The sequence below is a fragment of the Phycodurus eques genome, chromosome 6, assembly GCF_024500275.1.
Source record: "Phycodurus eques isolate BA_2022a chromosome 6, UOR_Pequ_1.1, whole genome shotgun sequence".
In the NCBI taxonomy this organism is placed as follows: Eukaryota; Metazoa; Chordata; class Actinopteri; order Syngnathiformes; family Syngnathidae; genus Phycodurus; species Phycodurus eques.
In genome coordinates this window covers 1,052,932-1,067,741 of record NC_084530.1, presented here as the reverse complement: position 1 = coordinate 1,067,741, position 14,810 = coordinate 1,052,932, and the positions used below count along the sequence as shown (strand labels likewise).

The 14,810-nt window shown below is 41.1% G+C and overlaps 1 protein-coding gene across 4 annotated transcripts in view; it reads right to left on the bottom strand.

Annotated features, from left to right (window-relative positions):
• The window catches only part of LOC133404385 (palmitoyltransferase ZDHHC5-A-like), a 115,166-nt gene extending 100,586 nt beyond the window's left edge, over positions 1–14,580 (bottom strand). For 2 of the 4 annotated variants that reach the window (XR_009768820.1, XM_061680220.1), the window contains exon 1: positions 2,591–2,948. Coding sequence is in view for 1 of the 4 variants with exons in the window: in XM_061680220.1 (XP_061536204.1) it covers positions 2,591–2,754 (164 nt within the window). In the remaining 3 variants the exon portion in view is untranslated. Of the gene's footprint in view, positions 1–2,590; positions 2,949–14,218 lie in introns of those variants that run through there. The other 2 variants (XM_061680222.1, XM_061680221.1) reach the window with 2 other exon arrangements.
• Positions 14,581–14,810: the final 230 nt, after the last annotated feature.

The window sequence follows — 14,810 nt, the reverse complement described above, 5'->3', positions numbered from 1 at the left end:
ACAGCTAAAACAACGAAGGAGTGGCTTCAGAACAACTCTGTGACTGTTCTTGAATGGCACAGCCAGAGCCTTGACTTCAACCAAATTGAGCATCTCTGGAGAGACCTGAAAATGGCTGTCCACCAACGTTCACCATCCAAGCCGACAGAACTGGAGAGGATCTGCAAGGAGGAATGGCAGAGGATCCCCACGTCCAGGTGTGAAAAACTTGTTGCATCTTTCCAAAAAAGACTGAAAGATGGCTGTATTAGCTCAAAAGGGTGCTTCTACTAAATACAGAGCAAAGGGTCTGAATACTTATGGCTGTGTGATATTTCAGTTTTTCTTTTTTGATAAATCTGCAAAAATTTCCACAATTCCGTTTTTTCTGTCAATATGGGGTGGTGTGTGTACATTAATGAGGAAAAATGAACTTAAATGATTCTTGCAAATGGCTACAATATAACAAAGAGTGAAAAATGTAAGGGGGTCTGAATACTTTCCATACCCACTGTATGGGGGAGAACAGTGTGGGCTAGCCCTATGCCCACACCATATACAGCAGCTAAAATAAGTATTTATCACGTCACCATTTTTCTCAATAAATATACTTTCAAAGGTGCTATTGACCTGAACATTTCACCAGATGTTGGGAACAACCCAAGTAATCCATATATACAAATAAGATCAGAAATCTAGGTGTGTGTAAAACTGTGAAATGACACAGGGAAAAAAGTTTTCAACACATAAAGGAAAGGGAGGTGTAAAAAGGCATTGAAAGCCATCCATCCATCCTTCTTTCCCGCTTATCCTCACTAGGGTCGCGGGCTGCTGGAGCCTATCCCGGCTATCTTCAGGCGAGAGGCGGGGTACACCCTAAACAGGTCGCCAGCCAATCGCAGGGCACATAGAAACAAACAACCATTCGCACATATATTCACTCCTACGAGCGTTTTAGAGTCTTCAATCAACCTACCACACGTTTTTGGGATGTGGGAGGAAACAGTAGTGCCCGGAGAAAACCCACCCAGGCACAGGGAGAACATTCAAACTCCACACAGGCGGGGCCGGGATATGAACCCCGGTCCCCAGAACTGTGAGGCAGATGTGCTAACAAGTCGGTGCCGGCATGGAAAGCCAAGACACCTGAAATCTAGCAATAATCAAACAGCAATCCAGCCCCTTGTCAGCTGGTTCAGTCCTAATTGATGACCTACAAAAAGGTCTCATTGCCAAGGTGTGAGTCAAGACACGTCTCATGATGGGTAAGAGCAAAGAGCTGTCTCAAGACCATCGCAAAGTAATTGTTGTGAAACATAACGATGGCATCGGTTACAGACGCATATCTAAACTTCTGAATGTTACAGTGAGCACGGTTGGGGCCATTATACGTAAGAGGAAAGCCAATCATACCACCATAAATTTGCCTCGATCAGGTACTCCTCGCAGGATTCCTGAGAGAGGAGTGCAAAGAATAATCAGAGGAATTGTCCAAGAGCCAAGAACCACTTGTGGAGTGTTTCACAAAGACCGGGAATTAGCAGGTACTGTTGTCACAAGGAAAACTGAGTAATGCACTCCGCCGCCATGGCCTGTATGCACGCTCATCATGAAGACCCCATTGCTGAAAAAAAAAAGCATGTCAAAGCTCGTTTAACTTTGCTGAACAACATTTGGACAAGCCAGTTAAATACCGGGAGAATATAGTCTGGTCCGATGAGAGCAAAATTGAACTGTTTGATGCCATAATGCACACCACGTTTGGAGGAGAAATGGCACTGCACATCACCCTAAAAATACCATACCAACAGTGAAGTTTGGAGGTGGGCACATGATGGTGTGGGGCTGATGTTCAGCAAATAGTGCTGGTAAACTTCACATTATCAAAGGATGGATGAATGGGCAAATGTGCAGAGACATTGACAAAAATTGGCTGCCATCTACAAGGATGATGAAAATGAAACGAGGGTGGACATTTCATTGGAATAATGATTCAAAACATACACCAAGGAAACTCTCAACTGTTTCAAAAATAAATAAATAACGCTGCTAGAATGGCCCAGCCAATCGCTTGACTTAAATCCAATCGAAAATCTATGGAAAGAACTGCAACTCAAGGCCCGTAAAAGAAGCCCACGGAACCTTCAAGATTGGAAAACTGCTTGTGTGGAGGAATGGGCCAAAATCACACCAGCGCAATGCATGAGACCAGTTTCTCCATAGAGGAGGCATCTTGAAGCTGTCATTGCAAGCAAAGGCTTTTGTACAAAATTTTAAATAAATACCAGTTGGGCGTGTTCAATATTTTTTCATGTCATTTCACATTATTACACACAACCTAATTTCTGATCTTATTTGTTCTTCTTTGTATGTATGGTTTACTTGGGTTGTTCCCAAAATCTAGTGAAATTTTCATTCCAATAGCACCTTTGGACATACATTTAATGAGAAAAATGTTGACGTGTTAAATACTTACTGCAGCCGCGATATATGAGTCAGGTCTCCTCCCGTCACTAATCACCAACACCTTTACTATTTGCGTGTGTGTGCATGTGTATATTTATAAAGTCGGAAACTCATACCCATAAGTGCATGGGTGTTAAACACTTACGTGAAGCAGAAGAACAGTGTGGTTGAGCCAACAAGGAAGAAAGTGGCTGCTGACACAGGGAAATAGCGTGACGGTCGCAGTGGCCTGTTGGACGGGATGACAGAATGGGGTCGGGGAGAGGAGGCTGGACCCTGCCCTTCACTCTTATTACTGCCACCAGGCATGCCTGCCTATATGTGTGCAGCGATGTTTTGGTTCTCAGCTGCAATGCTGAGGGAGTCGTCATTCAGTTAAATGTTCTTACTACATTTCACATGAAACAAATCAAAAGAGATGGGATGGATAACATAGTTTCCTTTGATGAGTCAGAAACAGGTGACCTTCAAAAAGAGAAACACAAATCCTGATGTATTGTATTTACCCCCCCCCCCAAAAAAAAAAAAAAAAAACTTGTTCCAGCAACAAAATCCACAGATGTCATCCAAACAGGGCTTATTAAAATGTTGGACAAAGTGCAATTATAGCTTTACCCAGACAACAACAAAGTATTCAGCATTGATCAATTTTAGTTTGAATGATGTTTTGTAGAGTAATTTAACATGTTTCATTTGATCCGTTGGATTTATCAAAATAAGGGAGGTCAGTAATGCATTTCAGTAGACAGAGTAAAACTTAAAACCTTGAGAGTTGCACTTGCTTGGAAGTCAAATTCTAAAATGTGCGAGTGTTTTTTTTATCTGACAGTATCGAGAGCCATATCCAATTACTAAACTGAGATATGAATTCAGAGCATCTATAACTGTTTCAGTCTAATATTCATGTTAGGCACAAAAGTCTGGACATGTACCAATGCAGAAGCTTGATTTTCCTACCTGTAGGCATTTCTAACATTTAACAGCAGTAGATTCAGACTGCCTGACCTGCGAGTTCCACCAGTGATTAGATTGACAAAAAAGAACAGATGGCGCTGAACCTCTGAAAACACATCGAGTAAAATGTCTTGGTATCCATGTCAATTAAATTTTCATAAGCAAAATTACACCAAACAACTAAAAATAAATATTAGTCCAAATAATTTGCAGAATGATAATGTGAGAACAGTCAAGGGTAAAATCTGCCAGCTTTAGTGAAGATTACTTCATATGACCACAGTGCCTCCACTGATTTGAGTTTACTACCATGTTATCAATAATCAATGCGTGCTCATGGCCTTGACCTTCCAGCTCTGCCTCTCCAGTGCCCAAACAGTTTCCAACAGCCAGCAATGGCTTTTAGAAAAACTAAAAATACACTTGAGAAAAAAATGGAATGTTTGGACCTTAGACAAATCAACAAGTCACATCTTAAAAATTTTTGATTTTTCTTTTCCCTTTTCGCAGCCAAACAATCCCTAACTAGACGAGCACTCCTTCGTAGGATACGATGTCTCTTTGCTGGAAAAATTGGATCCTTTGGTATATGGGAGTTGAACCATCGTCAAAAATCCATTTCAAATAGTTGTCCAACAAAAATAGGCGAGTCTGATGATTGATCAGGATACTGCACCTAAAGAAATACAAAAGGAGAAATGTTTGTTAACAAGGCATTATGTTTTCAGGTGTTGGGTGGTTGAATGACTATATGGCAACTTTGCCCACATTAATCTAAGTGCCAGTTTTAGGGAAGTTGCTAACGACTATTTGAGTATTATATCAAATAATCAATATAAATCTTGTTGCCAAATAAAAATTAGAACATTTACCCATTCATCCATACATTTTATTGTACCTATTGGTTTCTGGTTCATGAGGGAAGCAGACTAAGCAGGGATGCCAACATTTCCCTGTACCTGGTGATCACTTCCAAATCCAACGGAGGAATCATGGAAGCATTTCTCGGTGAGCTACGACTGGTCTCTCTTGGCGGTCATTAATTTTGCTCAAAAATTGGAAAACCAGGAGGTGACTTGGGCCTTCGAACTACAAGGATTATAGCTGGGGTACTCAAACGTAAATCTTAAGCCCCTTTTCCACTGCAGGAACCTTTTCAGGGACTGCACTAGACACCCTGGTATCTTAAGTTCCTCCTGTTCCCCGAGGATTATTTAGTTGCCCCTGTCCCCGAGGGTCTTTTTAAGTTTACCAGGAACTCTTGAGGGGGCAGGCTGTGCTGATGAACGTTGATAGGCTGAGCACGGTTTACTGTAGCCATAGGCAACAATGATGCTTGTTCTAAGGTACAATAAATTAGAGAGTGGTTGCCAATTGTTGTTACCCTGGGACCCACATTTTCCTATTGTTGCAAATTTGCGACCCACTTCATAGGACTTAAGAACAAGAAAGATTTGAAAACCTATGTACAGCATATTATATATTTAAATGCCATTTCAAATTAGCTTATTGGACTGGCAAAGGCATATTTCTTGTCATGACATCCGCCAGCCAAAGGCTGCGCTGCACTAAATTTGTTTACAGAATAAACGAGTGGGAAGAGAACAAGGAAGTAACATTTCTTGTCATTTTCTGACTATATTTCTTGTGGGAACTTAGTAAGCCTCTGTACTGTACTAAAACAAATCTGAATGTGAACACATACAGTATAATTTTTTTACGAGCTGTCTGCAACCCACACAAAATTGGTCCGCAACCTACTTTTGAGTACCAGTTGAAAATCACTGAAATAAGAAATACTCACAGGAATACTTAGAATATTCTTTGTCCATTACCATCAGCCATCAGCATCTTTTGTGGAGGTTTTGGTGTGAGGCTAAAGGTAAAGCTCCATCAACACCACAATGGAAATGTGCATAAAAACAAGACAGAGGATTTATTTAAGAAAGTATATTTAATGCGGTGAAACAGTGGACAACTGCTAAGCACATCTGTCTCACAGTTCTGAGGACCTGGGTCAAATCCGGCCTCGCCTTTGTGGAATTTGCATGTTCTTCTCGTGCCTGCGTGGGTTTTCTCAGGATACTCCGATTTCCTAACACATCCTAAAAACATGCATGGTAGGTTGATTGAAAACTCTAATTTGACCATACGTGTGAATCAAAGGGCGAATTATTGTTTGTTTATAAAGTCCCCTCCAAACGTATTGGAACGGCAAGGTAAATTCCTTTGTTTTTGTTGTATACTGAAGACATTTGGGTTTCAGATCAAAAGAGAAAAAAAGTTCAAAAATTCCAGCTTTATTTCATGGCATTTACATCTCGATGTGTTAAACAACTCAGGACAGAGCACCTTTTGGTTTGAACCCACCCACTTTTCAAGTGCGCAAAAAGTATTGGAACACGTGACTGATGGGTGTTTCTAGTTGCTTTTCAGATTGATTGCTTAAACAAACAGTGCTTGTTTTTGGCATTGAATTTCACCTGTGAAAACTGCATTTGCTGTTACGCAAATATGAAGACCAGAGAGCTGTCTATGGGAGTAAAGCAAACTTTTTTAAGCTGAGAGAAGAGGGAAAATCAATCAGAACTATTGCACAAACATTGGGCATGGCCAATACGAGAATGTGGAATGTCATAAAAAAGAAAGAAACTACTGGTGTACTGAGCAACAGACATTGAACAGGTCGGCCAAGGGTATCAACAGCAGTTGATGGCAGAAACATTGTGAGAGCTGTGGAGAAACACCTAAAGACAACAATCAGTGACATCGCTGGCAACCTCCACAGGGTAGGGGTGAACGTATGACAATTCACTGTTCAAAGAAGACTTTGAGAGAAGAAATACAGTCCCCTCCAAAGGTATTGGAATGGCAAGGTCAAAGACATCTGGGTTTCAGATCAAAAGATGAATATGAGACAAGTTCAGAATTTCAGCTTTAATTGCATGGTATTTACATCTAGATGTGTTAAACAACTCAGACAGAGCACCTTTTATTTGAACCCATCCACTTTTCAAGTGAGCAAAAGTATTGGAACAGATGACTCAATTAACTTAGTGAATTAACATTGAATATTTGGTGGCATAACCCGTACTTGCAATAAATGCATCAAGCCTGCGACCCATGACTTCACCAGACTGTTGCATTCTTCATTTGAAATGCTTTTCCAGACCTTGACTGCAGTCTTGTTCAGTTCTTGTTTGTTTGTAGGAGTTCCTCCCTTCAGTCTCCTCTTCAGGAGGTAAAATGCATGCTCTATTGGGTTACGGTCCGGTGATTGACTTGGCCAGTCTGAGACCTTCCACTTTTCCCCCCTGATTAAGTCCTTTGTTGTGTTGGCAGTGTGTTTTGGGTCTTTGTCTTGTTGCATGATGAAGCTTCTTCCAATTTATTTGGATGCATTTTTCTGTTAATTGCTAGACAAAATGGTGTTGGAGACTTCAGAATTAATTGTGTTGCTACCATCATGAGTTACATCATCAATAAAGACTAGTGAGCCTGTTCCAGAAGCAGCCATGCAAGCCCAAGCCATGACATTACCTCCACCATGCTTTACAGATCTATCACTTCGAATAGGTTAATATATTGGTTATGATATGTCACCAAATATTAAATGTGATTCATTTTAAGTTAATTTAATCATGTCTGTTCTTATACTTTTGCTCACTTGAAAAGTGGGTGGCTTCAAACAAATGGTGCTCTGTCCTGAGTTGTTTAACACATCTAAATGTAAATACCATGAAATAAAAGCTGGAATTCTGCACTTTTGTCTCATGCATCTGTTGATCTGAAACCCAAATGTCTTCAGTATACAACAAAAACAAAAGGAATTGACCTTGCCGTTCCAATATTTTTGGAAGGGACTGTATAAACAATCATTTGCACTTTGGGGACTGTATAGATACATATATACAGCGGCTGAAATAAGCATTGAACACGTCACAATTTTTCTCACTAAATATGTTTCCAAAGGTGCTATTGACAAGGATTTCATCAGATGTTGGGAACAACCCAAGTACACCCATTTATACAAAGAAAGTAGAAAAAATAAGCTCAGAATTAAGTTGTGGTTAATAATGTGAAATGACACAGGGGAAAAGTATTGAACACATGAAGAAAGGGAGGTGCAAAAAGGCATGGAAAGCCAAGACGCCACCTAAAATCTGTCAATAATCAAACAGCAATCCAGCCACTTGTCAGTGCAAATGAATATTAGCTGGTTCAGTCCGAATTGATAGCCTGCAAAATGTCTCATTGCCAAGGTGTGATTCAAGACACATCTCATGATGGGTAAGAGTAAAGAGCTGTCTCAAGACCATCGCAAAGTAATTGTTGCAAAACATAACGATGGCACTAGTTACTGGCGTATATCGAAGCTTCTGAATGTTCCAGTGAGCACGGTTGGGGCCATAATACTTAAGTGGAAAGCCAATCATACCACCATAGATTTGAAAAGTGAAAAGAATAATCAGAAGAGTTGTCCAAGAGCCAAGGACCTGTGGAGAGCTTCAAAAAGACCTGGAATTAGCAGGTACTGTTCTGACAAGGAAAACAGTGAGTAATGCACTCTGGCGCCATGGCCTGTATGCACGCTCACCAAGCAAGACCCCATTGCTGAAGAAAAAGCATATCAAAGCTCATTTAACGTTTGCCGAACAACTTTTGGACAAGCCAGTTAAATACTGGGTCTGGTCTGAAGAGAGCAAAATTGAACTGTTGCCATAATGCAAACCAGGTTTGGAGGAGAAATGGCACTGCACATAACCCTAAAAACACCACACCAACAGTGAAGTTCAGAGGTGGGAACATGATGGTGTGGGGCTACTTTACAGCAAATGGTACTGGTAAACTTCACATTATTGAAGGAAGGATGAATGTGCAAATTTACTGAGACATTCTTGACAAAGACCTGCTGCCATCGACGAGGATGATGAAAATGAACCGAGGGTGGACATTTCAGCAGGCTAGAGATCCAAGGAAACTCAACTGCTTTCAAAGAAAAAAACATGAACCTGCTTGAATGGTCCAGCCAATCACCTGACTTGAAATCAATCGAAAATCTATGGAAGTAATGAAACTCAAGGTCCATAAAAGAAGCCCATGGAACCTTTAAGATTTGAAGACTACTTGTGTGGAGGAATGGGCCAAAATCACACCAGAACAATGCATGCGACTAGTTTCTCCATACAGGAGGCTTCTTGAAGCTGTCATTGCAAACAAAGGCTTTTGTACAAAGTATTAAATAAATACCACTTGGCGTGTTCAATACTTTTTCCATGCGTCATTTCTAGGCTTTACACGATCAGGATTTTTTTGGGGCCGATTACCGATCAGCTAGTTTAAAAAAACGATAACAGATCCGATCACAACATGGAGCAATGTGTCTATTTAAATGACCTGTTCATTTACTGTATATACTTGGGTACTTAATTGCTCAAAAAAATATATTTACAATAAATAATGTATCTTTATTCGTCTATTTATGCCAGTGAGGCATAGTGACAGACAGAACAAATGAATGGTCTTCTATTTGATGGCAGGAAGTACATACAGTAATTAATGTATCCACTTTTTGTGACATTTTTGTTTGTTGGTGTGCCGTGAGATTTTTCAATTGTAAAGTATGTTCCTTGGCTCCATAAAGGTTGGAAATCACTGCTCTAATCAGATCGTGAATTTAATCAGTCAGGTCAAATCGACATTACAACATGACAGAAATAATGGGTGCCAACTTACTGTAATTAAATTACTTTATTGTAATTAGATTACTTCACCCACACTGAAACCTTAGAGCATGAAGGTGAACCTTCGGCCCAGTCAGAGGTCCTGAGCACTCTGGAGAAGGTTTTCGTCGATATCCCTGTACTTGGCCGCATTCATCTTTCCTTCGATTGCAACCAGTCGTCCTGTCCCTGCAGCTGAGAAAAAAAACACAGCATGATGCTGCCACCACCATGCTTCACTGTTGGGTCTGTATTCGAGAGGTGATAAGCAGTGCCTGGTTTTCTCCACACAAGGCTTAGAATTAAGCCCAAAAGGTTTGGTCTCATCAGACCAGAGAATATTATTTCTCACCATCTTGGAGTCCTTCAGGTGTTTTTTAGCGAACTCCATGTGGGCTTTCATGCATCTTGCACTGAGGAGAGGCTTCCGTCTGGCCACTCTGCCATAAAGCCCCGACTCATGGAGGGCTGCAGTGATGGTTGACTTTCTAGAACTTTCTCCCATCTCCCGACTGCATCTCTGGAGCTCAGCCACAGCGATCTTTGGGTTCTTCGTTACCTCTCTCACCAAGGCTCTTCTCCCCCGATTGCTCAGTTTGGCCGGACGGGCAGCTCTAGGAAGGGTTCCGGTCATCCTAAACGTCTTCCATTTAAGGATTATGGAGGCCACTGTGCTCTTAGGAACCTTAAGGAGGTTTTCACTCAAAATCTCACGATATATGGCCCCATTAATTCTTTCCTTGCCACGGATCAGTCGTCCTGGTCCCTTTGCAGAAAAAGGTGGAAAATGTTGTTTCCACCGCCATGCTTCACAGTAGGTATGGTGTTCTTTGGGTGCAACTCAGCATTCTTTCTGCTCCAAACACGACAAGTTTCGGTTTTATTAAAACGTTCTATTTTGACCATATCTGACCATATGACATTCTCCCAATTCTCTTCTGGATCATCCAAATGCTCTCTAGCAAACTTCAGACCGGCCTGGACACTGGCTTAAGCAGACATGTCTGGCACTGCAGGATTTGAGTCCCTGGCGGCATAGTGTGTTACTGATGGTAGCCTTTGTTACTTTGGTCCCAGATCTCTGCAGGTCATTCACTAGGTCCTGTGGTTCTGGGATTTTTGCTCACTGTTCTTGTGATCATTTTGACCCCACGGGGTGAGATCTTGCGTGGAGCCCCAGATCGAGGGAGATTATCAGTGGTCTTGTATGTCTTCCATTTTCTAATAATTGCTCCCACAGTTGATTTCTTCACACCAAGCTGCTTACGTTTTGCAGATTCAGTCTTCCCAGCCTGGTGCCGGTCTACAATTTTGTTTCTGGTGTCCTTTGACAGATCTTTGGTCTTGGCCATAGTGGAGTTTGGAGTGTGACTGTTTGAGGTTGTGGACATGCATCTTTTATACTGATAACAAGTTCCAACAAGTGCCGTTAATACAGGTAATGTGTTGAGGACAGAGGAGCCTCTTAAAGAAGTTACAGGTCTGAAAGGGCCAGAAATCTTGGTTGTTTCTAGGTAACCAAATACTTATTTTCCACCATAATTTGCAAATAAATTATTTAAAAATCAGAGAATGTGATTTTCTGTTGTGTTTTTTTTCCTAAAAATATTGTATTCCGATACCACCGCATCCCGTTTTTTTACGATCATTGGGCTTTATCTTATCAACTCAAATGTGACCAGATACACTTGTTACCGTGGCGACGACAACAAGAGTGGATCGTGCCGACTCTATTATGAGGACGAAATTGGGGAAAAACGTGTTGGTGGTGCTCAGGACAGGAGAGGACGTTCGTTTAAGGCTTACTTGAGGTATGTTCACGTACTTTTAATACGATACGGCTAGCAAGCATGCAACAAAAACGTTATGTAGACTAGCAAGCGAGTGGTAGCACGAACGGTTGGACGTAAACATGCCGCCGTTCTGTTGAATCATGCTCTAAAGTTTCGGTGTGGGTGAAGTCATTTAATTAAAAATAAAGTAATTTAATTACAGTAACTTAGCACCCATTATTTCTGTCATGTAATGTTGGTTTGACCTGACTGATTAGAATACACGACTTGACTAGAGCAGTGATTTCCAACCTTATGGAGCCAAGGAACATATTTTACAATTGAAAAATCTCACGGCACACCAATAAACAAAAATGTCACAAAGAGTGGATACATTAATTACTGTATTTACTTCCTGCCATCCAATAGAAGACCATTCATTTGTTCTGTCTGTCACTATGGCTCACTGTCATAAATAGCAAACATTATTTATTGTAAATATAATTTTTTGGAGTAATTAAGTACTCAAGTATATACAGTAAATGAACAGGTCATTTAAATAGATACATTCCTCCATCTTGTGATCGGTTATCGTTTTTTTAAACTCGCTGATCGGTCCCAAAAATCCTGATCGTGTAAAGCCTATTTAAAACATTCATTAAAAAAATCTTTTGCATGTTCTCCCCGTGCCTGCGTGGGTTTTCTCCGGGCACTCCGGTTTCCTCCCACATCCCAAAAACATGCATGCTAGGTTAATTGACAACTCTAAATTGCCCGTAGGTGTGAATGTGAGTGCGTATGGTTGTTTGTTTATGTGTGCCCTGCGATTGGCTGGCAACCAATTCAGGGTGTGCCCCGCCTCCTGCCGGATGATAGCTGGGATAGGCTCCAGCACGCCCGCGACCCGAATGAGTAGAAGCGGCTCAGAAAATGGATGGACGGATTAAAAATATCTGTGAAGTATCGCAACACCAGTCCAGTTCTGGGGGACACTAGACCACCCCAGGTCTCGAACAAAAGCGGTCCCATCCGAATGTGATGTGGCATTTCAAAATAAAAGTCCCATCAACTCTGCATATTTCACTGTCATTACCACTGATTTCAAAAAGTCATTAAATTGTTTTTATTAGGTATCGCAACAATCCCACATCACATTTGGATGGGACCACTTTTGTTGGAGACCTTGGGTGGTCTCGTGTCCCCCAGAACTGGACTGGTTTTGCGATACCTCATAGATTTTTTTTAATGAATGTTTTAAATCAGTGGTAGTGACAGTGAAATAGGCAGAGTTGAGGGGACTTTTATTTTGAAACGCCACATCAGATTTGGATGGGACCTCTTTTATTGGAGACCTGGGGTGTTGTAGTGTACCCCAGAACTGGACTGGTGTTGCAATACCTCATAGATTTTTTTAAATGCATTATTTAAATCAGTGCTAGTTACGGTGAAATATGCATATTTCAGCGGACTTTTATTTTGAAATGCCACATCAGATTTGGGTGGGACCTCTTTTGTTGGAGACCTGGGCTTGTGCAGTGTCCCCTAGAGCTGGACTCGTGTTGTGATACCTAATAAAAAAAATATGACTTTTTTAAAATCAGTGGTAATGACAAAAATATGCAGAGTTGAGGGGACTTTTATTTTGAAATGCCACATCAGTTTTGGATGGGACCTCTTTTGTTGGAGACCTGGGGTGGTCTCGTGTCCCCCAGAACTGGACTGGTGTTGCGATACCGAAAGGATTATTTTTATTCCTTTTTAAAAAATCAGTATGCATTGATATCCACGTATTATTTTTAGGCTTTATTTTGAAGGTGGCCTTCGTCGCTTGTTGTCGGCTTATTACCGTAATAACGAGTATACTCAAAATTAGGGGCGGCTGGCTTGGCTTCTTCTTTTCGAGTGGATGCTGGCTTGACCGCAGTACGCAGCAGTCGGGGATACTCATGACACTACTAGTTTAACTAAATTGCTCCGTAGCGCCACCACAAGTAAATTTTCAACCTCGGGGAAACACTGCAAGCGCTTAATTAGAATTCCTTCAACCTTCACATAAAGCAAGAATAACACAACCCCAAGTCCAATGAAGTTGGGGCCTTGTGTTAAACAAATAAAAACAGAATAGAATGATTTGCAAATCATGTTCAACCTATAGTTAATTGAATACACGACAAAGATAAGATATTTAATGTTCAAACTGATAAACTTGATTGTTTTTAGCAAATAATCATTAACTTAGAATTTTATGGCTCCAACTTGTTCCAAAAAAAGCTGGGACAGGTGGCAAAAAAGAGTGAGAAAGTTGAGGAATACTTATCAAACACCTGTTTGGAACATCCCACAGGTTGAACAGGCTCATTGGGAACAGGTGGGTGTCATGATTGGTTAGAAAAGGAGCTTGAATGTTGTTAAAAGAAAAGCTTTGTCCCAGCTTTTTTGGAACGTGTTGCAGGCATAAAATTCTAAATTCATGATAATTGGCTAAAAACTAAGCTTATCAGTTTGAACATTAAATATATCTTTTTTGTAACGTATTAAATTAAATATACGTTATAACATTATTTAAATAAATAAAATTAAATATACGTTATAACATGATTTGCAAATCTTTGCATTCGGTTTTGTTTTATGTTTAACACCACGTCCCAACTTCATTGGAATTGGGGTTGTAGTAGTGAGTCACAGACATTGTTTTCTATCGTGTACAAATCCTACGAACGTGTGAGTTTCGACGCTGAAATCTAGAAACATTGTCATCTTTGGCAGAACCACAGAAACTCGCAACTGAATTGAAAATTTCAAAAACGAAGCGGCAACGGCATTTCAAAAACGCGATATTTGGGGACCTCCGCTGCTAAACTCACGTACTCAGCAAAAAAATCCAGCACAGCAAAATGGAAAGAAAATGTCGGCCGCTTTTCTGGATTTAACAACATACTTACATTGTGTGAATTCAGCATGCAAATTACAGTACAAAGGCTAACGATTTGGTTAAGTTATGAAATGGAAGTCCAGACATCACTTGACGCGTCAGTTGCTTAAGTCATCTGCGGATTTGAAACCAATACATAAATACCAAACAAAGGTCTAATAAATTCGTGCACGTTGCTCATGTCAGTGAGATAGCCCTTATTAATCGGTCAACGCCTACAGCGCAGGGGTGGGCACGCCACACAGCATAATTACTACAGCGTTATTGGATACGCTCAAGACAATAACAATGCACTCTAATGTTTTACAAGAAGGACAACATGTGTGAATAGCTGGTTCTTGGTACTTAGCAGGTGAGCTCAGCTATAGCGGTTCGCTAACGAATCAACTCACCTGTGAAGGTTCTGACAAAGGCTCTGGGTCCAGAAACTGTTGCGGGGAATCCAAATTACGACACTGCCGTTGCCATTAATCACAAAGGGCTAGAGAGCATCGAGTACATCCACACAAACACTATTCTGCGCCCTCGAAAAATGAATGAGTTTGATAGGTGAGGCTAGCTTTTCCATTATTAGAATACTATAGCGATGGCTGGCTAAATGGCCAAGCTAACTGTTACCGTACGTCAGGCATTTGCTAGGTGGAGGGGTGTATTGGGGATTTGTATCAGTTCTCGCCCTCGTCCCTGGAATTAGAATTTACACATTTTTCGTGTTTCAGGGCTTCCACGGAGGCAGACATATTGACCTGTCTCCCAAAACTGACGTCACGTAACATTGAGTCACAATAGAAACAACCCTGATTGGGTGACATAAGCCTCCCAACGCACGCTCGCGCTCTCTCTCTCTTGCTCTCTCTCTCTCTCTCTCTCTCTCTCTCTCTCTCTCTCTCTCTCTCTCTCTCTCTCTCTCTCTCTCTCTCTCTCTCTCTCCCCCCTCTCTCTCTCTCTCTCTCTCTCTCTCTCCCTCCCTCCAAAAAACAACGT